The following is a 25,081-nucleotide window of genomic DNA, read 5'->3' on the forward strand; positions in this document are numbered from 1 at the left end:
AAGCACTTTTAATTCATTAATAACCTTCTGCAAATGTCCTGGGACAGATGAGCATCTTCTGTTTTACCGAGTTCACCTAGCAGAAAAGAAAATGATAAGTGTTGAAACATCAGGTGTCTTTCAAACTGTAACATTCGTTTTATTATAACTATAAAAAAAAAAACAGAGGCACAGACACAGAAATTTAAATGTCAGGGACTGCTGCCACTGGGTGTCAGGTTTTGATAAATCAAGTATAAAATACAGAAATAGCAGCTTGTTCTGTTACTTTCTACAAAACTGACCATGTGGCAAAACATACAAGAAGTGGTACGACTTGAACAAAAACACCTCCAAGAAATAGTATAAACCTATACTTGCCTTTAAAGTATTATATTTATAAGAAGCCAAACTTCACAGTAACAGTGGCAATATATGTTCTAATCAGTAAGTCATAACAACCAATCTGCAGTCAGCTTTGACTGTGTAGTGTTTTAGAAATAACGAAACAAATATCTGATTGCTATAAATTTTACTTTACAGTAAAAGCTGAAGGTGCACCTGGACCCCACATATATATTGTGGAGTCCATCCCCTAATATCAGAATTTACAAAATATATGTTTTACATGATTGCTGTGGTTACAATACCAGTTACAATAGAAACCTTCTTTGATCCTTATATTAAAAAGGTTTCACTTTACAATATGGTTTTAAAAGTGGAGCATTTGACAATTAAATAACTGTTATTTAAAAAAGGTACAGTACAACAGTTCCTCTACATCATGTCATTGGCAAGTGATAATAGAATAGCCAAGCTAGAAATAGAATTTATATATTCGTTCACTTTATCTTTATCCATACCAAATAGCCACCAGGGTTCAAGGGAAAGGGTGTTTAATATCTGCCAAAGGAGTAAGTAATATCTATTGGTGACATATAAAAAAAGGAGGGGCCTATAAATGGGCTGGCCAGTCTGGCTGTGGTTTTACTAGAAGCTACACAAACATTTTAACTAAGAAACACTAGTTGTAGTTCATAAATAGCAGTGTATAGGAACATGCTAGCATAGCCCATAAATAAAACTGCAAGGCACAACAGCATGCCAGTTTAGCAAATACCAACAGTGTCAAATTGCTTACAGTTTAATAGATTATAAAATCAATATTGGCTGTGTGCAACTAATTGTAAGCATCCCTGAAGAGCCCATAATTTACATTAATGTAGAAATGTTAAGTTCCATTGGCAACCCTTAAATATTAAGCAGCCCAAAACACTTGAAACATTTCCCACTTCCAGTCACATACCATTCTAATCAATAGGAAATGTGTTGCTCAATTAACATACTACAATGAACTAATTGCTCAGGACTGCTGTCAGAAGAGGCATTTGCATTATGACACTGCCACCAATAGGAAAATGCTGCTGCTGACAGTTTTGATCATTAATGCTCTTTCTTAGATGACCAAAATGCTCTATGTGCAGTTGGCTGTAACCTGTCTTGTTAAGGACTACTATATGATTTAACAATCACATGTTTATATATACATAGAAATACAGGATTTGAGCTGTTTTCTCTATTCGTATTAATTGACCAAATTTCCTGATAATGCAGAGTAACTTCGATTAAATAAATCACTTTATGAAGTTAATTCAACTCTATTACATAGCGATGCAATCCCCATATAAGACACAACAGAGAAAAAAGTTGCCATCTAAAGGTGCCATACACGGGGCCAATAAAAGCTGCAGACAGGACCGAGTCGGCAGCTTATTGGCCCGTGTATGGGGGCCCCCGACGGGCTTCCCCGATCAAGATCTTGGCCGAAAGTCGGCCGGATGTCGATCGGATGGGGTTTAAAAATCCCGTCGGGATCGCGGCCGCATCTGTTCGTTGATGCGGTCCCGCGATCCGACCGCCCGTTTGCGAACGCTAGGATCCGATCATGGGCCTAGGGGCCCACGATCGGATCAGCCCGATATTGCCCACCTCAAGGTGGGGCATATCGGAGTGAAATCCGCTCGTTTGGCGCCATGTATGGCCACCTTAAAGGCCTGGTACACTGCAGTCATTTTTGTTAGCTGGTGAAGTTGCATTTGCAGAAGAGGAAGTGAGAGAAACTGCAGCTCCTCTCAAAGCTATTTAGAAAAACACTTAGACTCAGAGGGGACCTGTCATCCAGACATAAAAAATGTGTATAATAAACAACCTTTTCAAATTAAACATGAGTCCAATTTTTTTTTAAAAAAAAATAAATAAAGCAACCGTTTGGTTATAACCATTATAAAGTTATTTAAAAATCTTAGCAGTCAATCATATATTATCTGCCCCGCCTCTATGTCGTAGGCATATAAACAGGGCAGGCAATTATTTGCACTTTCTAAATGTTACTGCACTCTCACATGCCCCCTCCCTCCATAATTGTTTAGCCTGTGCATGGGCATCAGTTCCCCCAGTCTGACAAATAAACAAGATTTAGGGTAGAGGCAAAGCTTGCCTCAATAAGAGTGTCAACAAAATGGTGACTGCCTGCTTGCTGTGAATTCCAAGACTGATAGAAAAAATAGTTTGTGTAAAGTAAATTTGGTTTGATCAACATTGTAAAAAAAGATTTGGAATCATATATTAGAGTGACAGGTCCCCTTTAAGTCAACTCCTGTCTTAAACTGAATGCTGTTCAGTGTACAAGTATAATAACTACTGTTTATAAGAATAACATAATTACAGATAGTACTCTGAAATGAATACCATAAGCTGACAATACCTTACGCTTGATGTGTTCCAATAACTCCGGTCTCCCTTTTTTAAAGAAAGGATGCTGGAACTCAATGGCGCTCTCAGATTTTACAAGACCGTTCTCCAAACTCATCACCTTGCGGAAGCCATCTGTATAGAATATAATACTCAAAGAGTCAGACTATAAATTCAGTCTGTTTCAGTCTCTCTACATACTCAGAGGAACTAATTATGGGAGTGTAATGCTGAAATGTGGTCAAAGGAAAAAAGGAGATAAAAACAAGAGGAGGAAGAAAAAGATCTTAATAAGGATGGAATGAAATTAGGAACAGAGGAGAGAAAATAGTTGTCATATGTAATAGGGAATCTTGTGCACTTGATGCAAAATGTGTTTCATGTATTTCCAGTAAATGTCCAGGGAAAATGCCTCCTTGAGTCCATGCCATGGAAAAGACATTTTTATTTTCATTCCTGGGACCCTTTCTATTAGTAGAATCGAAATTACCAACCCTTAGCATCGGACACATGGGAGTTCTTAGGGTTTCAATGTAACCCTTTTTTCCAGTGCCTGTTACTACTAATTGTCAATGTAAAGGAGCTAACCTATTATGCCCATTTGCACTGTACAGTGTAATATAAGGTGCAGTACAAGGTGGCCAGAGCCTGGCATAGGCAATATAATGGTGGTCATAAACTAAGGAAAGATCACTCATTTTCAATACAGATATTTAGGTATAGATATACAGGTAGAAACAATAGAATTCTACCTGTATCTGACAATTCAGCAGTGAACACTGGCCAATGTTCAGGCGCATCAAAATTTTCTGACCTGGCTGATAAGCGGCTGACTGATATCAAGTCTTTTGCCAATATTGGTTGGCTCGTCTCCTGACATACAGCCACTGAATATCGTATGAAATGAGAATATCTTTAGGCCTTTAACTTCAACAGATTAATAAATCCCTTGCTGCACTGTATATAGAATGTATAGATGAATATATATAGAACAGGGCTGTCCAACTGGCGGCCCGCGGGCCACCCCCTCATGTGGCCCTCCACATCAAAATCTGCCTGCTGTGTCGGTTTACCATATGTAAAATTTAAAAGGTATCACTACAGAGATTAACTGGCCCCTGCATTGTCTAAACCTCCAATTCAGACTAATCCCCTGCATTGTTCACACCTGTGATCCCCCTGTATTGTTCACACCTGTGATCCCCCTGTATTGTTCACACTTGTGACACCTCTATTATTCACTCCCCTAAAGGCCTGTACTGTTCACACCTGAGACCCAGACTGAAACTGTCCACATTGTTCACCTGTTCACACTTTATTCAAAATGCTAATGGGGCACCAGCACTGTGTCACTGTATGTAGCACATTTTAGACTGGTCCTGATTCCTGTCTCCTGCTCTGTTCTGCCTTCCATATGCTCCCTGTGTGTGTGTCATACTTAGGTATTTGTTCTGGGGGTTTGTTAGCAATTGAAAATTATTGTTAGTGGCCCGTAAGGTGTTTAATCATATGCTGGGGTACTGTATAATACACAGGGGAGGAGGAGGCATATGGATTTATGGGTATGTCTTAATATGAATTAGCTTTTTGCACATATGGGTGACATCCTTGCCAGGGCAAGCACAAGGTCATTTGGCACCCTAGGCAAGAGCTTCAATCAGTGCCCCCCTGTCCTGCATTACCATTTCCCTCCTTACCATGATGGTTTTTAAATAAAGAGAGCAAGGACGTGTACAACACTTTTTCATTTATATTACTGCTCCCTGTACCTGTACCAGCAAGCTCAGCAGCCATCCATCATACAGCCCTCCTGCAGCCATCATATTGCCCCCAGTCTTTACCTGTGTCAGCAGCAGCCAAAAATAAATCTGATCACATCATATTGCCCCCAAGTATTTATGTACCTGTGCCAGCGCCCAGCAGCAACAGCAAACATATGGCCCCCCAATCTGTACCTGGCTGTGCCAGCAGGAAGCTTCACACTTTACAGTAATAGAAAGAATGTCTTCAGTTCAGTGCAAATGTGCAAGGCTGAGAGCAGCGAGAGCCACATCAAGCAGCCCGCCAGCTCTCTGCCTCTCTCTGTCACCCAACACATCAGTGACATCACTGACGCGTATACGCACGTCGCACTGCACCGCACAGAAGGAGCTATTACTTGCTGGCAAGAGGGAGAAGGGGAAGGAGACGGATTCCACCCAACTGGGTGACCATAATTACTGAAACAAATTATTAAATAAACGCTTGAAAAAAAGACAGCCGCCTACTCTGCCTACCCCTAGTTCTGGCCCTGATCACTGCAGTGAGCACCAACCATTTGGTTTTTTGGTGTGCTATTAATGTGGACATGGTCTTGCGGTAACATGGGTATGGTTTAAAGTGGGAGTGGTCTAAAAACAGGGAGTGGCTAACACTGTCTTCCGTTATCGGCCCTCCACCATGTAGATTGGAAAAATTCCGGCTCTCTGTACCATAGAAGTTGGACAGCACTGATATAGAATATATAGATGCAGTCTCGGTACTTTGCTAACTGGTAACACAGATTGCAAGCTTTTAAATATATAACCATGTTTGGGACCTGTGGTATTCCAGATAAGAGATGTTTCCGCTATTTGTTTCGCCATACCTTAAGTTTGCTAATAATCATTTAAACATGAAATAAACTAAATAGGATTGTTTTGCCACCAATACAGATTCATGCAGCTTAGTTACCATGAAGTACACCCAACTCCTGAATGACGACAGAACAAGGAGAAACAGATGCTGAGAGAGGAATGGTGAAGATAAATTTGATTATTTCAGAAACGGTACAGAATTTTTAATTGATTGTATATAGAAAGTTTCTGATTTCAGTATGGTGAAGCTTGTATTAAATTTTCATTTTCGCAATAGTTCTCCTTTATTTTTTAACAGTTTTTTTAGTAGACATGGTATGGAGTTTGAAATTACAGAAAGTCTTTGTCTTTGAAAATGCCAGGTCCCAAACATTCTGGATAACAGGTTTCATACCTGTACAATCAAATCCCTGACACCCACTGAAAATATACCTATAGTATTAAGGGGCAAATTTAAGTCCATTAAGTACTTACACATATTAAGCTGCTGAATGAAGCTGGACAAATTGCTGTGCTTGAAGTATCTGGGAAGGATCTCTTTGGTAAACCGTTGCTCATCCAGTATGCTGAAGGTCTGTCCATTCTGTAAAAGAACATAACAGATATACACAATTTTGAAAACATGTCTTGGATAAATGAATCCAGAAGACATTGTTATTATGCTTCACACAGAAAAAGGGCTGACATCAATAATCATGTGGCTCCATAATACTAAGATAACATGGTCCTCTCACCTGGGCCCTGTGTTGTGGAGGGCCCCACCAACAATTAACATGGAGCATGAAAATACATGTTCCTTGCACCCCTGTCAATCCCTAAATATACTCACGACCTGCAAAATGGCCCCCCTCTGCACTAATATCATTTTCCAGACCATGTTAGTCCCTGCCCCACTATGGCGGATCTGCATAGCAACAGGTTTTTGGTTGCTATACTCAACATCCCCAAACAACAAATTTTAGCTGGAAATAGACAGAAAAATAAAATCTATAACATACATAATGGCAAGATATAATGATTTGTTTCTTTCTTGTGCTGAAAAATAGTGATTTGTGAGAACACCACTTGATAAATATGGTGATTGACATTACGCTCTGCCAAGGTTCATATTCCATCTGCATGTTAAAGCCCAGGTTTGCTATACACAAAGCATAAACCGGATGCCTAAGATGTGGGAGTGATGTGACCAAGTTAAATATGTAAATATTATTGTTCTTTTGGTTAGTGGGTCTGAGTCAATATTTACATGTGTATTGGTTAATGCCACAAATGTATGATTACCAGTGGAAGAGCCGTTTCTCAGCCTGCGCTAATACAGTTTTGGGATCTGTCATCCAGAAAGCTCCAAATTACAGAAAGGGTATCTCCCATAAACTCAATTTCAATCAGATAATTCAAATTGGTAAAGCCTATTTCCTTAGTAGTAATAATAAAACAGTACCTTGTACTTGTAATACAAAACTAATTCCTATTGGATTCAACACAATTCTATTAGGTTGCTTTAAAAGTTTAAATAATTTTTAGTAGAGCATAGAGATCCAGACTTTAAGGACAGAGGTATGCACAGTACAGTAGGGGCCCCGAGAGGTCTGAAAGAAAACAGCATGTGAAGCAGGAAGCAGAGAGAAAATGATTAGCTGACAATAGAAAATAATTTTACATAACCGGAGCAATAGTTCCAGTAACTGAAAATTCAACTCAGGTCAATCACCTGGGTTGCTGTATAAGACAGTCTGTACAGCAGCCATCAGTTCAGTACATTAAACAAGATTACCATCTAGGTTTGTGAAGTGCAAAAGGGAAACCCCTTAACTCTATGTTACCACAACAAAGTTGCTAAGCAGGACAAGGTCACTAAATTACTCATTACCACTAAATGTCGGGGACATCTGCAGCGTTTGGCCCACCTCCTTGGAATGATAAATGACTGGGGATAAACGTCACTGATAATCCCCCATGTGTCATTATCCTTAAATATAATTGGGCAGAAAAAGGCATCTAACTATTGGCAGGGTCAGGACTGGTCATATTGGACCCCAATGCCCCTGGCATGCTGGCAGGTGGTGCTACATGGTGAGCAGAGTAGAGAGGCAGTGGTGTAGTGTATGTGAGGGGGAATGGGTAGTGCAGTGGTGGGAAATTAAGGATGGTTTACCTTGAAATCACCTTTTAGTATGTTATAGAATGGGAAATACTAAACTAACATGCAACACACCAGCTTAAAAGGATACCTTCTTTAAAAAGAAAGCTCAAACTGGTTTTGTTGAAAAAAGTATGCTAGAATTGTTAAGGCGTTTCCCTAAAGGTTTTTTTTTAATATCACTATTGATCTGGTTGCTTGGCCCACACCCTAGCAACCAGAGAGGACCTGTATAGAAAGACAAGCAATTAAAAGTAATACTGTAGCATCATAGAACATGAGGTTTGAGGTTTCAGTGGTCAGTGACCCAGATAAACAGACTGTTTTCAAATGCATTCTGGAAAGAAAAAGAATAGGAAGCAGATCACCTATAAAATAAAAAATGAAGACCAATTAAAATGTTGCTACACTTAGTCATTCTATATAATATTGGGAGGAATCAATAGTGAGCTTTCCCTATTTATATAAAGAAGGGGGTAAATACAGCCATAAAAGCGACAGCCCCAGAGAAATCTCACAAAATAGCAGGTAAGAAATACGATTTACCCAGCAGACTACATTGGGGTCTCCAGTCTGTGGCTCTCCAACCTGGACTACAGCTGCCAGGAGGGACCATCACTGATAATGAAAGCGACAGGAGGTGAGGGAGATATAGTTTAACAAGAGACAAGACACGCGTCACTGACTTGGGACTTAAAGGCAGGAGGCTTAACAAATGCACTTTACCGTGTTCCAAGCGATCATGTCGCAATTAGCCGGGTCCTTCATTAAAACCCAGAGCTTGGTGAGAAAAACGGGGGCTGGGGTCGGCCCCAGAGAGACGGACGGCTCCTTCATGCTGGTACCGAAGATGGAGCACAGGAGCAGTAAAGAACAGTCTAAAAGCCCCAAGCGACAACAAGCAACGCAGCCCAACACAAATATGCAGACTTCCGGGTAACTCAGGCCACGCCCCTCTAATAGAGAAAGCCGATGATCATTGGCTGCATGCTTCTGACAAAAACAAGTGACGCTGCAATAGCTCAGTGCATAATTAGCTGGACATGAGCGTGTGGAATGTGAACTATGCGCGTTGTGTTTCAACTGGAGCGGCGTCTCTTCCTAATATAGTTGCTCAGTAGACGTGGTGTTATCTGTGAAACTATTTTGTGTGACGCTCGCTGCGTCGCTTCATAGATACTTGATTTAAAAACACAACTATAAAGCAAATAACGTTGCATGTTGACTGTACACTCATTCAGCTGTATAAGTTACCTTGGTTACAGTGGGGTGCAGTGTCGTAACTAAGGACCTCGCAGTGCCGGCCCCTAGTCCTTAAGGGCCACCACTGCATTTTAGAGTCACCCTGGGCCTTTAATGACAGCGCGGGAAGGAGAGGGACTTGGTGGATATGTCACAGCCAGAGAAGCAGGTGCCGCTCCTTCAGATACAGGGAAGGAATGGGGAAAGGATTCCCAGCAACCTGCTGCAATGTTAAACAGCGGTCTCTCCTCAGGCCACACCCGCACGCTCTCATTGGTTCTTGTAATAGGGAACGGGCCACGGTACTCTAGCAGCCTCGCACTCCTCTACTACCCCCTGGGAGTAGTATTATTACGTGTGAGCGGCCACTGTCTCGCCGCTGTTCGTATCTAGATGTGCGCATGTGCAGGGCACCTCCCTCGACCGCTCACCTCAACTGTGCCAACTAATAGTACTGAGGTGGAAAGATCTAGGCCTATTGAAGCGGAAGGGATTATTGCTCTCTAAATCCATTTACTAGTTGGATAAGGAGCTCTGCAAAGTCTGCGTGTAGAAGCGCTGCGGCCATGCGTTCCACTGGCGACATCATTTTGCCTTTCACGCGCACAGTACTGTTCCCGCCTTTATGGACTTCCTGCTCTACCAAGGGAAAAAAAAAGTCTAAAAAAAATAAATGAATATATGTGAAAATTTGCAATTTTTTCCATGAAGCAAAGTGGGACAGTCACCAGGGGACGTAACTACAGAGGGGGGCCCAGGAGTTATAGGAGCCCCACAAGGCCCTAGTTCATATATGATTTCATTAAATATTGGTGAAACAGGTCACCCTCTAGACATTTCGGTGGCCAGCAGATTTTTGACCCAAAATTGTCTGAAATTGAGTCACTGGAAAACGTGAGAATGCTTGAGAGGGACAGGAGACTGGGGTACAGAGCCCAAAATCCACTAACTCCCGACCTCTACATATGCCAGTCCCATTGCATGCCGGGTATTGTAGTCTTACATTAAACTTGGCAGTCGGGAAATTGTTAAACAAAAACTACATTACCCAACATGCATTGTGATTTAGGCTTGACACATTAGGGCAAGAAAAATCTTTGGCTGGTTTCCAAAGTACAAACCAACCAAAGGCCCAAAAAGTAGCCAAAATCCTTACCTTGGCTAGTTTGTACTTTCAAAACCAGCCTGGGCTTTAAATTAGTAGCCCAATTTGGCTGGGATAATGCCAACCTGGCAACCCTGACAACTACACAAGTTTTTTGGGAGTCTCCATAATTGAGACGTGGGGATTTGGGGCATAACAGGGCGTGGTCAAATATCTACATCCTGTTATCGAAATTGCTTGTTTCCGTTGCTCGCAGCACCTGTGACCTGTCGATAGTAAATTTGAAGTATACAATGAGTAAAGGGCATGGTCCCGCTGAGTGTTATTATCACCAACTCTACAATTTATATAATCTCCCAGACATAGTACAAAAAGTAAGCATTATCTGGAAGCACTTAAAGCCAGTGTGAGGAGAATCATATTCAGGCAGGCACTCATAATGGACCTCCATGTAAAAGAATTGCAATTAAAAAGTAAAACTCTATTATAAGGGACAAAATACAAATAGCTTTATACATTTCATGCATTTCATAGGCTTATGATTACATGCTCTCCTCAGGCCTGAAAAGTGTAAGGCTATTTGTATATTTTTCCTGTGAATAGATTCCTACCTTTTTATTCAAACTTTGTCGCAGTGGTCCATTGTGTGTGTCTGCCTGAATACTTCTAAAAAGCTTGCTAAGAAATAGCCTTAACTTTTTCCTTGTTGTCTGCCAATTCCTCTGAAAATGTAATGTGTATTTACATTTATAAATGTGCTGAGGCTGTTGTACATAAAAATAACTGTTCAGTGGGTATCATTTCTGCGTCTGTGCCATACTGCTATGTATTCTGAGGGGTATTATAAATGTAATCGCCTCTGTGCCATCCTGCTATTAATTCTGGGGGGTACTATACATGGAACTTCCTCTGTGCCATCTTGCTATGAATTTTGGGGGGTACTATACTTGGAAGTGCCCAGTTTATGCACATTTGTCTCATGCACTTTTCTTTGGTTCTCTCAATTCACATTATCTCCTTTCTTTATATTTCCTCCTCGCTGTTGGGATTCTCTGTGTGCAAATATCCTCTGGGAAAGCACTGTGGCTGTGGGATAGCAGGTATAGTAGAGATGGTGCCTATAGTAGCAGTGGAATAATAGTCTCTGGAACGGGAATGTGGCTGTGGGATAGCAGCTATAGTAGTGACGGAGAGATGGTGCCTATATTAGCAGTGGGGATAATAGACTCTGGGAAGATACTGTGGCTGTGGATAGCAGTATAGTAGGGAGGAGAGATGGTGCCTATGGTAACAGTGGGGATAATAGTCTCTGGGAAGAGACTGTGACTGTGGGATAGCAGGTATAGTAGGGAGATATGGTGTCTATAATAGCATTGGAGATAATATTCTCTGGGAAGGGACTGTGACTGTGGAATAGCAGGTACAGTAGGGAGAGATGGTGTCTATAGTAGCAGTGGGGATAATAGTCTCTGGGAATGTACTGTGACTGTGGGATAGCAGGGAGAGATGGTGCCTATAGGAACAGTTGATAATAGTCTATGGAAAGGGACTTTGAGATGATGCCTATAGCAGCAGTGGGGATAATGCCATGTCAATAAAAGTGATTTAACATTGGAGCTTATCAGTATGTATCCTACCATGTATTTGTAAAGGAAAGTAGGTCCATGGCAAGGATTTTTTTTAATTGTAGGGGTCATGGTCATGGATTGCTGCATGTAAAACACATTGTTAGCAGCGGGCTGACTTAACATGGGAAAATGCTAATGTATATATATATATATATATATATATATATATATATATATATATTTCTGCAGTTCAGCCAGATCTCCACATGTTGTGTGTTTGAAATGCAGTGAGAGATGAGGAAGGGATTTTCTGGAGTTTGTGCCCATCGTTACTTCAGATTTTCAGCAGGCAACAAATCTCCACCTCCCATTACCTTTATTAGGACTGGTTATTTTTTGACTAAGGGATTTAACCTAATGGCTCTTATTTGTACATTAGAAGTGCTAAAATGTTAACTAGGTGCAATTTAGATTAGAGTAGGTAATTGCTTAAAGAGTCTACCTTGACTTGGTGGCAGGCTTAATAATCTTTTGGCCAAATGTGTTTTATTTACTGTTTCAGCTCCCATGTCTGTGTGGCCTTTGTACTGTGGGGGTGGGGACCGCTATGATTTGTATTGTTTCATTAAACTCCTTTAAGGGATCAAATTTTCCAGGGCAAAGTGGCAGTGTAAAACATATCTGGTGAGAAATTTTTGAGTGGAACCTTTTCTCCGGCTGCATTAGCTGCAAGCCCAGAGTACCATCAGGCAGGGTGGTTTGCTGGCAGTATTTGTACTTACATAATAAATTAATGAAGTAGCAGCTGTAACTTGTGTTAGTATGTGTATTATATTTATATAGAGTTATGGGTTTTGTGATTCATGGCACTTAACAATCATTGTTGATTTTTTAATGGAGTCCCTGATCCCTTTGGAGGATCAGAGAATGCTGGGACCTGTGATCTATAAACAGTTTGAATCCTGTGGTTTGAACACCCTGCAATATTATGAAAAATGTTCGTTTTATTTTCACTGCAAGCGTTTCTACTCTTCTGCCCAGTTTATTTTTACTTACCAACTCTATACCCACAGGAAGAAACATAAACACACTTACACACACACACACACAATGTGCTGATATGTGAGTGCAACACTACACTACCTCAACATTTGATTCCCTCAAATCAAGACAATTTAGGACATACCCTAGTTTTAGTCATACCCAGTTAAGCCAGACACACCACTTGATCTATCGAAAATGCTGCCCCATTTCTGGCAGCACCTCTCTTGATAGACAGTGTTTCCCAGGCTACTAAAAATGCAATGGACAAGCCCAAAATCCCTCATGCCATTGGCCTTAGACAATTTTTATATTTATTTACAGAATGCCCACCTATCTTCTTTAAACAGGAACAGTCTTGTGACTCTCCATGAATGTTTAAAAGTTTACCTTAGTTTATTACACATATTTACAAAGCACCAACATATTTCACAGTGCTGTACGATCAATGGGTGTATACATTAAGCATACAAGAATATATACAAAATATATACAAAATCAACTAAGAGCCAATATTAGAAGTAAAGCGGGCCCTGTCCAAAGAGCTTACAATCTAAATGGAAATTTCAGTATGTTGTAGATGGACATAATGAAACTAAATTATCAGTTTTCTTATTATTTGCCTCCATCTACTCTGAAAATTAAACATTCCTCCGATTCCTGGTGTCAGTGATTATAAGACTCGATTTGTGCTAATGGCTCATGCTACTGCCACTGGTTGCATGTCTCACTGCTGCTAGTCACATGATTCTCCTGGGTAGACTGTTGGTTGTCAACTGCCACTGATGCCCAACTGTCTTTTAGACGGTGGAGAGAGAGGGAGCAAGAGAAAGAGAGTGCGACAGCGATTGCTAAAAACGAAGAAAATTTTGGATAAAAGACACATAATTACAATAAAAGGAGAATAAGAAGGAAGGTGAAGATGAAGAGGAAGAGGAAAAAGAGGAGTCTGACTCCAGAAGAGAGAGAACCTTCACAGGATAAATGCTGCAAGAAGACAAAGAAGAAAGCCAAGAATCAGAATGTAGCACAGAAGACCAAGTACAATAAAGAAAGTAAGAAGAGTGACACTGAGAATAAAAAACTTATCAGTGTAGGGAAGAAACACCCTGAAGATGAGAAGAAGAAAAGAAAAAGGATTAAAGAAGATCAAGCAAAGAAGAAAAAGGAAATGCTCTCAGATGAGACCAGTAAACCTGAGAGCAAGAAGAGAAAGCAAGATGAAAAAACTGAAAGCAGTAAGAAAACCGGCTTAGAAGATCTTGAAATTCTTCCGAGCAGCAGAAAAAGGAAGGAGCAGGACAAGAGGAAAAGACCAAGGAGCCCAGAAGATCCGTTGGAAGGTAAGGGGAAAAACATATTACTTTAGTATTCATTTTCTGTTATACCTACTTCTAATTTTTTAATATAGAGTCATTATAGTTTCCACAAATCCATCCCTCTGCTTCGTTCAAGTCTATAGATTTTTAGAAGGCTTATATTTACAGTTAGGTGTTTTTAGTTTTTGCCAAAGATTATTAGGGAAAATAGGAATCCCCAAAGGCCTAAAAAAATCCCTCTTACACTTAACTGTTTTATTAAAAATCCCAACAATGCAAACCATCTCCTCCTTCCAGGCCAGCTCCACTTCTACCCCTAGAAGGTCCTGTAGCCTTGTCACACCTACAGGCACCACTTTGTATTCAATGGACAAAGCCCAAAATCCCTCATGCCATTGCCCTTAGACATACATTTTTATATTTATTTACAGAATGCCCACCCACCTTCTTTATACAGGAAAGCTCTTGTGGCTCTCACTGAATGTTTAAACGTTTACTTTACAGTTTATTACACATATTCATAAAGCACCAACATATTTTGCAGTGCTGTACAATCACTGGGTGTATACTAAGCATACAAGAATATATACAAAATCAACCAAGAGCCAATACAAGAGGTAAAGCGGGCCCTGTCCAAAAAAGCTTACAATCTAAATGAAAATCTTAGTATGTTGTAGATTACATAATGAGTTTTCTTATTTTTATTTGCCTCTATCTACCCTGAAATTTAAACATTCCTCTGATTCCTGGTGTCAGTGATTGTAAGACTAAATTTTTGCTAATGGCACATGTTACTGCTGCTGGTTGTATGTCTCACTGCTGCTAGTCACATGATTCTCCTGGGTGAACTGTTGGTTGTCAACTGCCACTGATGCCCAACTGTTGTTTTGATCATCATCATCATCATTTATTTATTTATATAGCGCTGTCAAGATATGCAGTGCTTTTGATAGAGTTATTATAGTTAATTAACTGCCCCCATTGGTGGGATCTTTGTCCTGTTGATGGGTTGGGGTTTCTACAAATCCATCCCTTTGCTTTGTTAAAATGACTTATATTTACAGTTAGATGTTTTAGTTTTTGCCAAAGACGTTTAGGGAAAATAGGAAACCCCAAAGGCCTAATAAAATCCCTCTTACACTTAGGGGGTTATGTATTAAAGGTTTTGAGGGTAGTTTTTACCAAAAAAACAAAGATTTCGAGATTTAGTATACCCCGAAGCAGGAAATAGGGGGTTTTTTTGGTGGGTTTCGCTCAAAAACTTAATTAATTCGAATGATTCTAGTTTTTTTTTTACTGTAAACTCGATTAATTTGAGTATTCAGAGTTTTCACCCGAAATTGATTTATTCAAGTTCTTTACATATTGTAGTTTTTTCATAAATTAAAAACACTTCAGTTGTGGGTTTATTCGTTATTGATTAATAACCCCTTAATGTTAAGAATGCTCACAAATAATAAAGATAAAGAGTTTTTTCTCTGAATGTGGGTGCTTTCTTAGCTACATTGTTATAGAGATACATAGATATATTTAGTAAAATATACAATTCATAATATGTTTTGATATGGGATTTGACTGAATTTGTTTGATCCCACAAGGTGGAAGTGGAAGTGCACCGAAGAAATCCCACGTGGATGAGAAAAGGCCAGCCCCCCTGGACATACAGAGTTACAAATTCCACCGAGAGCTAGGAGAAGGCATGTTTGGACAGGTGAGTGTGGGGACTCCCAATATAGAAATCTCTTTTGTTATCTTTTATAAATCTGTACAGAAAACATGAAGTAAAATCAAGCACTTGGCAATGTCTTTAACATTCTGATTGACTGTATTATCTGTCATTCATGATGTTAGCAGCATTCAAGACACTCTGTAATATTTCATCTCTTTGCTCTTAGGTGATGTTGGCATCATATACATCAAAGAAACAACTTGTGGCAATTAAGAAGGTGCCCAAACAACCCAGCAAGGGCAACTTTACTTGCATCATGAAGGAGGCCCGACTCTTGAAGATCGCCAGAGGATGCCCCTTTCTTTGCCATTCTCATGCCACATTCCAGTCCGAGGTACAGAACACTCTTTTGATACATAATCTGTTTCATTAATGGTTTTACTTCCTAAGGCCAACCTAATGCACAAAACTTATCCAGTGCTCATCTTATTTACAATCCTGTCACTCCCCAAGCTTTATAAACTTAGATTATTTTCTAGGTTACCTTGGGTTACTCTTTGCTCTCTGAAAGAGCCTCTGCAATATTTCCAGATCCATTAAATCTAGTATTATAACTGCAGCTACATGTGAAAAAAGTTATAATTTTTCATCATGTTTTGCAGTCGTTAGCCTTTCAAAACTGGGTTTCACAATATAGTGCAATATGCAGGGCAGCCATATCTTCTATTTCATTGTACTCATGTGGGGCTGTTATATATTGACAGATGGGGATATATGTATCAAAGAGGGAAGTTAGAGATCACCACAGTCTGCTAGCGTGAAATAGTGCCTCTCTCCATTCATTTCTATGGGATTTTTAAAGTATTTCACCCTTTCATAAATACACCTTTAAAAATCCAATAGAAATGAATGGAGAGATGCGGTATTTCACTCTAGCGGACTGTGATCTTTAACTTCACTCTTTGATAAATATATCCCTATGTGTTGTGAGTCAGTAGGAAAAGTTAATTTCTGGTTTGAAAGCAGATCCAGTATCACTAGGCACACAGCTGGTGCTCAAGTTTTGGTACTCATAGTTCACAAAATGCAGAAATATCTTTTCCTCATCCTTCTTGCAACTGCAATCAAAAAACACTTGACATTTTTTCTGTCTGTAGAAATACACAGAGAGAGAAGAGACCCACATACAATGTTATGAGGTTTCCTTGGATAGTTATTAGTGCAAAAGCAGCTTCTATTAAAATTCTATTCTCAGAGCTACTTGCATCTGTTCATATTTCTTGTGTATAAGGCCTACTCAGGCAACTCACCTGCCCCAATGAATTCCCAGGTCCTAATACTATATCCATTTTGAATTAACAACATGAGAATAGATACATAATGGAGAGCAGAGCCTAATGAACGAAGGAAAACACCTCTGATAACTATTTAGTCCCCAATTCACATTCCTTGCTGTTCAGTTCTGTGCCATGTATTCCTATGTCTCACCAATTCTTCATTTGTCTAACCAGCTGCATGCCTTCTTCGTGCTCGAATATGCCAGCGGGGGAACACTGTACAAAGTGATTGAAGATCAAGGAAGTCTACCAATGAAGAACATCCAGTAAGTAATAAGATTCTTACTATAGACTGAGGAATAAAAAAAAGATGTGTGCACAGCAGCAGAACCAGGGCACCACTAGAGGGCAAGAAAATCGAATTTAAATATTTGTTTTTATATATACATTTTATTGCAGGTTCGGGAATCACAACATTACATCTGTAGATAATAAAATAGAAATGCAGAATTTGTTGGAAATGTCCTTCATGTAAATTCATGCACAGCTGTGTATTAGTTCTTGGGCCTTTGCCTGAATAAAGCACTGCGTATCTTGACAGCGCTATATAAATAAATGATGATGATGATGATGAATAAGGAAGGTGTGTGCACAGCAGCAGAACCACCGCACCACTGAATTGCATTGAAGGACAAGAAAAAGTTTAATTCACTAGGTGGTGTCTATTCGATAGGTAGCCCTATGGAATTTAGCTTGTTTACTTATTATTTTTCTTTTTTTTGCAGGTTCTACACTGCAGAGATGGTGATAGCCCTACAGTACCTTCACTCCAATGGCATCATCCATCGGTCAGTAAAATTTCAGTTCTCTTCTCTAGAATATTGAGTAATGTCTACTTTCCATTTTTATTCACTGTTAGCATGATATAGTTAACATTTTTATAGCATTTGTTCAAGTTTCCTTGAGATACTTACTGTAACTTTGCAGGCACGTAAATGTACAGCAAAGTGTCACCCCCTTCCCTCACGGGCAAGATTTTTCCCTATTAGTTCACAATCTAACAGTAATGTTTCCACCTCTGGTATCTGGTGCAGGACCGCCATCAGAAATCACAGGGCCCCATACAACAACATTTCCTGGGCTGCGCCCACTGCAAGCCCCACCTACATGTCCGCCTTCCTCACCCCACAGGTCCGCCCCCCACCATACAGTAAAAAAACAAAAAATATATTGGTGGCTAAGGTTCCGACATCTTAATAAAAAATAAAAAGATATTGGTGGTCAGGGCCCCCCATAAAAAAGCATTTCTGGCCAGGGCCCCCCCATTAAAAAATATTGGTGGTTAGGACCCCACATGAGAAAAAAATTGGTGGCCAGGGCCCTACCCCCACACATTATAAGAAAATTGGTGGCCAGGGCCCCTTAAATGTCCATGCCTTCCCGAAGTCAGCAGCTCTCATAAAGATGGGGTGCCCGGCTAGTCAAGTAAGTGTGCCATGGCCGGGGCCCCCCTTACCCTCGGGCCCCTTACCCTCGGGCCCCTACAACTCTCCCATTTGCCCCCCCCCTGATGGCTGCCCTGATCTGGTGCAATCAGTTAGTGAAAGTTCATTTTAGTGACTCTGTGACACTTTCTGTCCAGACTCACTACAAATTGCTTAACTCTTTGTACTTTACATTTCATTTTAACCAAGCAATGCATCTTTCTCTCTGTATAATCTGCCTTTACTGTAACACTTATTTTTTGTCTTTATTATCCATTCCTTTTTCTTACTTCTTAACTTAGTTGCTTTTAGGTTGTTCTATACCAAAAATATCTGTTTTCAGTTATCTTTTGATGTGTATTTACTTACTTATCCCTGACTATCACTCACAGAACTACTTATTCTAGAATGTTAATTGTTCCCAACACCTATGTTGCAGAGATCTGAAGCCAGAAAATATCTTGGTGGATAACAACGGGCACATCAAAATCTGTGACTTCGGCCTCGCTGTTGAGGGAGTGTTCGGTGGAAAGAAGATCAGCGGATTGACAGGAACACCTGGATACCGTGCACCGGAGGTCAGAAATCTTTTCTAATGTCATTTATACACAGAGGCATTCAAATCTTTGTGTCTTTTTCTTCTTTGGACATCTTTGTAACTTTGATAATTTGTTCTTCTTTTTTTCTGAAGGTTTTGTCATTGGAGAAGTACAATGCTGGAGTGGACTGGTGGTCATTCGGTGTCATCATGTACGAAATGGCCACTGGCAGACAGCCATTTGCCCCATCACTGGTTTCTGCACAGGAGCTGTTTGAGATAAGGGAGAAAAATCTTGAATACCCGCGTCACATGAGCCAGGAAATGCGGGACCTTCTGCCAAAGGTAAGTAGAAACAATTACAGCCCTTCTATTGTTGGATGGTGCCTGACTTAACATTTATTATAGTCTGATAAATAATCTTTTTTTTTATAGCTTCTGGAGATGAACAAGACCAAACGTTTAGGAGCAAATGGGAACATCAGGGAGCACTCATTCTATGCCAGAGTCAACTGGAGCGAGCTGGAAAATAGAAAAATAAAGACACCTTTCCAGCCCAAAATTGTAAGTACATGGGTACACCAAGCAACACGAGGCTTCTCCCTTTATTCACCCTACAGTACCACTGCTTATTTCTGTTTTTATTCATCTATAGTTAGGGTGGCAGATTGAAGAAGAAAAAAGCTGAGTTTTGTAAAAATTCCTCACTAGTGGGGGGTTTGATGGCTTCATAACATAAATAAAAGTAATAACATAAATAAAAGCTACTGAGTTACATATTTCCCTTACATTCGTACCTCCACAACACCTACATGTATACTTATTGCATCATTGACAGATGGGAAGGCTAGGTTTGTGGAGACTAACAGGCTCTTTCCTTTATTAGAGCTGTAATAGGTAGTTAGTTGGCTTTTGCAGGAACCAATTCTCCATATACCTTGTAATATCACATTTTTCTTCTTTGCAGCTGAAAGAGTTATAAAAAATAGTTATAACCCCATTCCTCAAATTGTCCTGATACAGGTATGGGGTCTGTTATCCAGAATGTTTGGGAGCTGGGGTTTTTATGCATAAGGGGTATTTTTATCATTTGGATTTCCATATATTAAGTCTACCAAAAACGCATATAAACATTCATTATACCCAATAGGATTGTTTTGCCTTTGATAAGGATTCAATGTATTTTAGTTAGAATAAAGTACAAGGGACTGTTTTACTATTAAAGAGAAAAATATTAAATTATTTCTGGATAATGGGTTTTCTGGAAAATGGATGCCATACCTGTACCATGTAGTAAAAAAACTTCTTAATCATGAAGTACAGAATTTTAAATTAAATACACTTTTTTTAGCTACATCTCATTCAAATATATGTGACCATATTGTATCATTTATTTTATACCCATGCTTAAAATTATATATTATAATCCAACAAAGTGTGTTGTTTCTTTTTTTAGCCACCAGCAGATAAGTTAGCAGTAATTCATCCAGGATTCTGCTCTGAGACATCTAAGAGAGCTAAAGTGGAAGGCTTCTCCGATGTGGACTCCAACTGGAATTGGCAGAAGTAAAGTATTTTCTGTGCTCATGTGGATTAACCTCAAACTGCCTGTACAGCAAGTGATGACGGCAATGTACCATCCATGGCCAATTCCATCAATGAACATCAGATCTGCCATCTACTGTCTACTGCAAGTGTACAAGTGTCTGCCCATACAGCCAATTACATCAGCACCACATGGGATCCTTGACAGAAAGTAGAGAGAATTCGAGTCAAAGTGGTAAGTGAAATTAACTAAGTCCATTAAAATGGGAAAGACGAGAAAGGATTACTTATGGAAGGAGTAATACATGATAGTAAACATGTTGAGGTATTAATAGGGCTTTCAGAAGATTGGGGCAACTTGCTAGTGTGTTTTGTGCCCTTAGACTCCTAGAAATTAGTTTTTTACATGGGAAAGGAGAGAAACAGTATTTATAAAGTAATATACAGAGTTATGCTATGAATAATGTACTCTTTTCTTTTGTATTTTGTAGCACACAAAACATCATAGGAGGCCCCACCAGAAGAAAGGAATAGCTGCACGCCGGACTTTCTGAATGGAGAAATCCAACAGACCCTTGGATAAGGGTAAAAATGTATACTGAACATACAGCGCACTTATGGAAACCCAGTGCACTGTTAAGTAACACCGTTCAGTATACTTCAGTTTCTTTATATAGGGTAAGTTAAGTGGGGTAAGTATGGCATTAAGTAAGTTTTCTTCCTTTTCCAACTTCCCTCCCATTCTTTTACTGTTTTTTATAGATAGGATGTTATATAGGAATATAAATATTACTCTAACCTTGTTTTTCACCTTTAATATAAGTTAAGGCAAAAAAAGGGTGGGTGGGTGGGTAGTGATGTTATATTGGAATAGGAATATTACAATAGTTTGTTTCTTTTCTTTTATGCTCTCCTGTCTTTCCCCTGTCTGTAGTCTGTAGTACATAGGTTAAAGGTAAAGTTTGTGGGAAAAGGGTAAAGTTTATGGGACAAGGGATACAGGATATGGCAGTAGTGATACGGGATAAGGGATATATGTTTATAATTATGGGATATGGGTACTATAAGGGTTATAGTAAAGGGATATGAGAATAGCTATGTGCAGTAAGGGATATATGGAATACGGGTGTTATACAGGTTTTAGTAAGGGGATATGGGAATTATGATGTGGGATAAGGGAGATGCTATATCCTGATAATACATTTGCAGCAGGTTTGAATGGTATGAGTGGTGTGTGAATGCAAATAGGGAACCCCATTGCACCAATTTAGAAGATGAACATAGTGCACCTTCTGATTGGCTGCAAATTTAGTTTAGTTCACCATTAAAATGTAAATACAATAAATCAATACAAGGCAGCCTGTGTGCTTGTGCCAATTGGAGGGAGTAATAATGCAGCAGATGGAGCTGCAGCTTGAGGGCCCATTTTTAAAAATAAAAATAAGACCATTAGAGTTGTGAATGTGAAGGTGTAATGTTTAGGGAGGCTCAGGGTTTAGGATTAAAGGAATAAGAGTAGACTAAGAAGAGCTGTAGGTCCCCAAATGCTGCCTAGCCACAACTCCCTCCTTCCCCTCCCCGCCATGAATCTTATATTAGGCAAAATAATTAGGCCCATCATAATCTTCATCCCCCATAACCAGGCCTTTTAGATAATAAAAGGCTGCTGGTATTAATAGTCTTTAGAAAGTTGATCCAGGGACTGGTCCGATTGCCGTTTTGGAGTCAGGAAGGAATTTTCCCCCATCTGAAGCAAATTGGAGATGGCTACAGATGGGTTTTTTGCCTTCCTCTGGATCATCTAGATTAAACCTGAAGGACACGCTCACCCTCCATTACTAACAGTGTCCATAATCCACTGATAGGAGCCAGATCACATATCTAATCGTATTTCCATATTGGATAGGGAACTACTGGAGGGAATTATATAGTTAGCAAAGCAGAGGGGAGTCGAATCCCAGTCTCACTGACCATGGGATTTGCCACAGAGAAAAATAGTGAGTGAATGAGTGATGTGGGTGTGTGGAAGTGTGTGTGTTATTGTAGATTATTCATTGGGGAACTTTTTTGTTCCTTACACCTCCCAGTCTGATCTGAGGAGGAGGGGTCCCATGATGGCTTATATCAGCCGCTACCTGGCCAGGAAACTACTGCAGCAAGTCATCGGGTGAGCCATTTGCTGCAATAGGTGTGTGAATGGACAGTAACCTGGTTGAAGCCTTGACGTGGCGTTACTGCTCACATGTATATCATGTGCCAATTCAACCATCTGGCTGGGTGTCATTATAGTAGCAGTTACATTACTAGAAAGAGAAATGTATTTAACCTGTAAAGGCTGGAGTGAAGGGAAGTCTAACATAACAGCCAGAACATAACTTTATCCATTGTATGTCTCTAACCTGTTAGTCAGTCAGCAACTTGAAAGGGGGGGGACACATGGGACATAACTGATGAGTAAGTTAATCAGAATCAAAAGCAAACTATCGGTAGTTTATTAAAAATAAACATGCCATTTTTAAGAAGAAAGCCTGCAGTATTGCTGGTTGTGCTGAGTGCTATCATTTATTCACATATTTGGTCTCCACATATAAATAAAGTTCTGTTGTATTTATAAGGCATGTGGTTATCCTGAATGGTCAACAACCATATCCCAGTGATGTCCCCCGTGAATTGCCCACTTTCCGTATTATCTCTGGGTTTTTTGAGAGGAAAATCAATGTATTAGCTGTAATGCCGTGTGCTGTAAAACAGAGCTCCCCAGTTTCGTAGAACAAATGTTTGCGCCCCATGGTTACTGCTTTAGTTTTATATATGGTAGCATTCAGACCCGGACTGGCCATCTGTTAATTCGGGCCACTGCCTGTGCAAAGTAAATGGGCCGCACCATAGCAAAATCTCCTGCCTCACCAAACGATCCCCTGTGCGCGTAGTAACAGTGATCGAGGAAGATTACTTTCTTCTGTCTGAAGAGCCCGTCCCCAGGGCCTTGCTTGTTTTCTTTTCTTTTTTTTTCTGTCCGGACTGCTCAGCTTTAGCGGGGGGGGGGGGTGTTTCAGCAAGTGTGCAGTGGAGAGGAGCGACTGGGAGAACGAACGTACCATACGTCCCCTGTGTGCCCTCAGCTATGGGACAAATGACAGGCAATTGCAGGCAGGGAAAAAGGCACCTGTATATGATTGCTTTGTCCAGTACTGAAGAGGCAGGATGGATGGCAGACACTGGCGCTGCAGATTCAATCTCTTCACCCCCCCCCCACTATCAGTGCAGAAAGAATGCTGGCCCAAGTAAGGATACAAATCATTTTTATTACACTGCCTTGTGATTTTAAACCCTTTCCTTGTGCCAGTTTTGGGGGGTATTTATTCATGGAATTCTCACTGTGTTCATCCTGCTTTTAGTTCTGCGGTATTATACATGGAACTGCAACTGTGTCTTTTGGGTTTTAATAAGCTTAATTGCATCAGTGTCTTTTTTTAAAAAGAAATGTTTAGCTGTCTATATTCAATATTCCTCCCATAGTGGGCATGGTCAGATGGTCACCTCATGTTTCAGCAGGAACAGCCCCCTAAGTTTGCTCATAGTCTGTACAGAGAGATCCCATAAAGCTATGACAGCATAGGTATTCCCCTGTACTAAGCACAATTCAGCAGGAACAGCTCCTACGTTTGCTCATAGTCTGTACAGAGAGATCCCATAAAACTATGGCAGCATAGGTATTCCCTGTACTAAGCACAATTCAACAGTAACAGCCCCTAAGTTTGCTCGTTTGGGACCTGTTATTCAGAATGCTTGAGACCTGGGGTTTTCTGGAAAATGGATCTTTCCAAAATTTGGATCTTCATAGTCTACTAGAAAATCATGTAAACATTAAATAAACCCGATAATCTGATTTTGCTCCCAATAAAGACTAATTATATCTTTGTTTGGCTCAAGTATAAGGTTCTGTTTTATTATTACAGAGAAAATGAAATCAATTTTAAACATTTGGATTGTTTGATTATTATGGGAGATGGCATTTCCATAATTTGGTGCTTTCTGGATAATGGGTATCCAGATAACCAATCCCATATCCGAGATGGGCTGCTTTGATTTATTTTGCCAGGGCTGCTTTTTTCTCCCAGTCCGGCCCGGGTAGCATTGGGCTGAATCATATAATTTAGGATTCCAAAGCTGTCCATTTCATAGGGTGCACTGGATGTTCTAAACAAAAAAATGCTCATTAAAGCTACACATTTATGGATATTGCTACTTTTTATTGCTCATCTTTCTATTCAGGTCCCCAACTACTCGTATTCCAGTCTCATATCCAAATCACTGCATGGTTGCTAGGGTAGTTTGGACCCTAGCAACCAGACTGCTGAAATAGCAAACTGGAAATCTGTTGAATAAAAATTTAAATAACTCAAAATCCAAACATAAAAAATGAAAACCACTTGCAAATTGTCTAAGGATATCCCCCTCTATATCATACTAAAAAGTTAACAGCCACTTTGATAATATAGTAAATAGTTAACCAGCTCCAAACCATCCTCCCCAGCCTGTGTAGCTTTTCTTTCTAGACACCAGTGGAATCAATCACATGGAGAGGACGCTGGCAGACAGAATGGAGAAGGCTGCAGACAAGATCAGAGGGAGAGGAGCGGAGATTAGAAAAGCTATACTTGGGAAAAAGAAAGGAGGACTGTGAACATATATTGGAGATACTGGGGTATATTTATCAAAGAGTGAAGTTAGAGATCTTCACAGTCTGCTAGAGTGAAATTCCTCCACTTGCCACTCATTTCAACTGCATTTTGAAAGGCATATTT

At 40.0% G+C, this 25,081-nt stretch overlaps 2 protein-coding genes across 2 annotated transcripts; one reads left to right on the top strand and one right to left on the bottom strand.

Annotated features, from left to right (window-relative positions):
- Positions 1–2,634: 2,634 nt before the first annotated feature.
- On the bottom strand, positions 2,635–8,422 carry LOC121396934 (heat shock factor protein 3-like). Its single transcript, XM_041572594.1, has 3 exons — positions 8,212–8,422; positions 5,820–5,928; positions 2,635–2,865 (listed from the first exon to the last, which is right to left on the bottom strand). Exons 1-3 carry the CDS (start codon positions 8,320–8,322, stop codon positions 2,684–2,686), a joined length of 402 nt encoding a protein of 133 aa, XP_041428528.1. The 5' UTR covers positions 8,323–8,422; the 3' UTR covers positions 2,635–2,683.
- A 4,472-nt stretch (positions 8,423–12,894) lies between these two features.
- LOC121396936 (protein kinase C delta type-like) lies at positions 12,895–22,474 on the top strand. The gene is made up of 10 exons (XM_041572595.1): positions 12,895–13,784; positions 15,359–15,471; positions 15,656–15,823; positions 16,941–17,032; positions 17,492–17,554; positions 18,630–18,768; positions 18,882–19,073; positions 19,164–19,292; positions 20,185–20,508; positions 20,765–22,474. Exons 1-9 carry the CDS (start codon positions 13,364–13,366, stop codon positions 20,296–20,298), a joined length of 1,431 nt encoding a protein of 476 aa, XP_041428529.1. The 5' UTR covers positions 12,895–13,363; the 3' UTR covers positions 20,299–20,508; positions 20,765–22,474.
- Positions 22,475–25,081: the final 2,607 nt, after the last annotated feature.

This window comes from Xenopus laevis, chromosome 8L (assembly GCF_017654675.1).
Source record: "Xenopus laevis strain J_2021 chromosome 8L, Xenopus_laevis_v10.1, whole genome shotgun sequence".
Lineage (NCBI taxonomy): Eukaryota > Metazoa > Chordata > Amphibia > Anura > Pipidae > Xenopus > Xenopus laevis.

Bases quoted from the DNA above. Each gene is read 5' to 3' on its own strand.
- LOC121396934 (XM_041572594.1), bottom strand. From the start codon at position 8,322: ATGAAGGAGCCGTCCGTCTCTCTGGGGCCGACCCCAGCCCCCGTTTTT. The intron at 5,929-8,211 runs GTAAAGTGCATT...GTTCTTTTACAG, and splicing joins ACATGATCGCTTGGAACACG to AATGGACAGACCTTCAGCAT. The intron at 2,866-5,819 runs GTAAGTACTTAA...TATTCTATACAG, and splicing joins CATTCAGCAGCTTAATATGT to ATGGCTTCCGCAAGGTGATG.
- LOC121396936 (XM_041572595.1), top strand. From the start codon at position 13,364: ATGAAGAGGAAGAGGAAAAAGAGGAGTCTGACTCCAGAAGAGAGAGAA. The intron at 15,472-15,655 runs GTGAGTGTGGGG...CTTTGCTCTTAG, and splicing joins GAGAAGGCATGTTTGGACAG to GTGATGTTGGCATCATATAC. The intron at 17,555-18,629 runs GTCAGTAAAATT...CCTATGTTGCAG, and splicing joins TCCAATGGCATCATCCATCG to AGATCTGAAGCCAGAAAATA.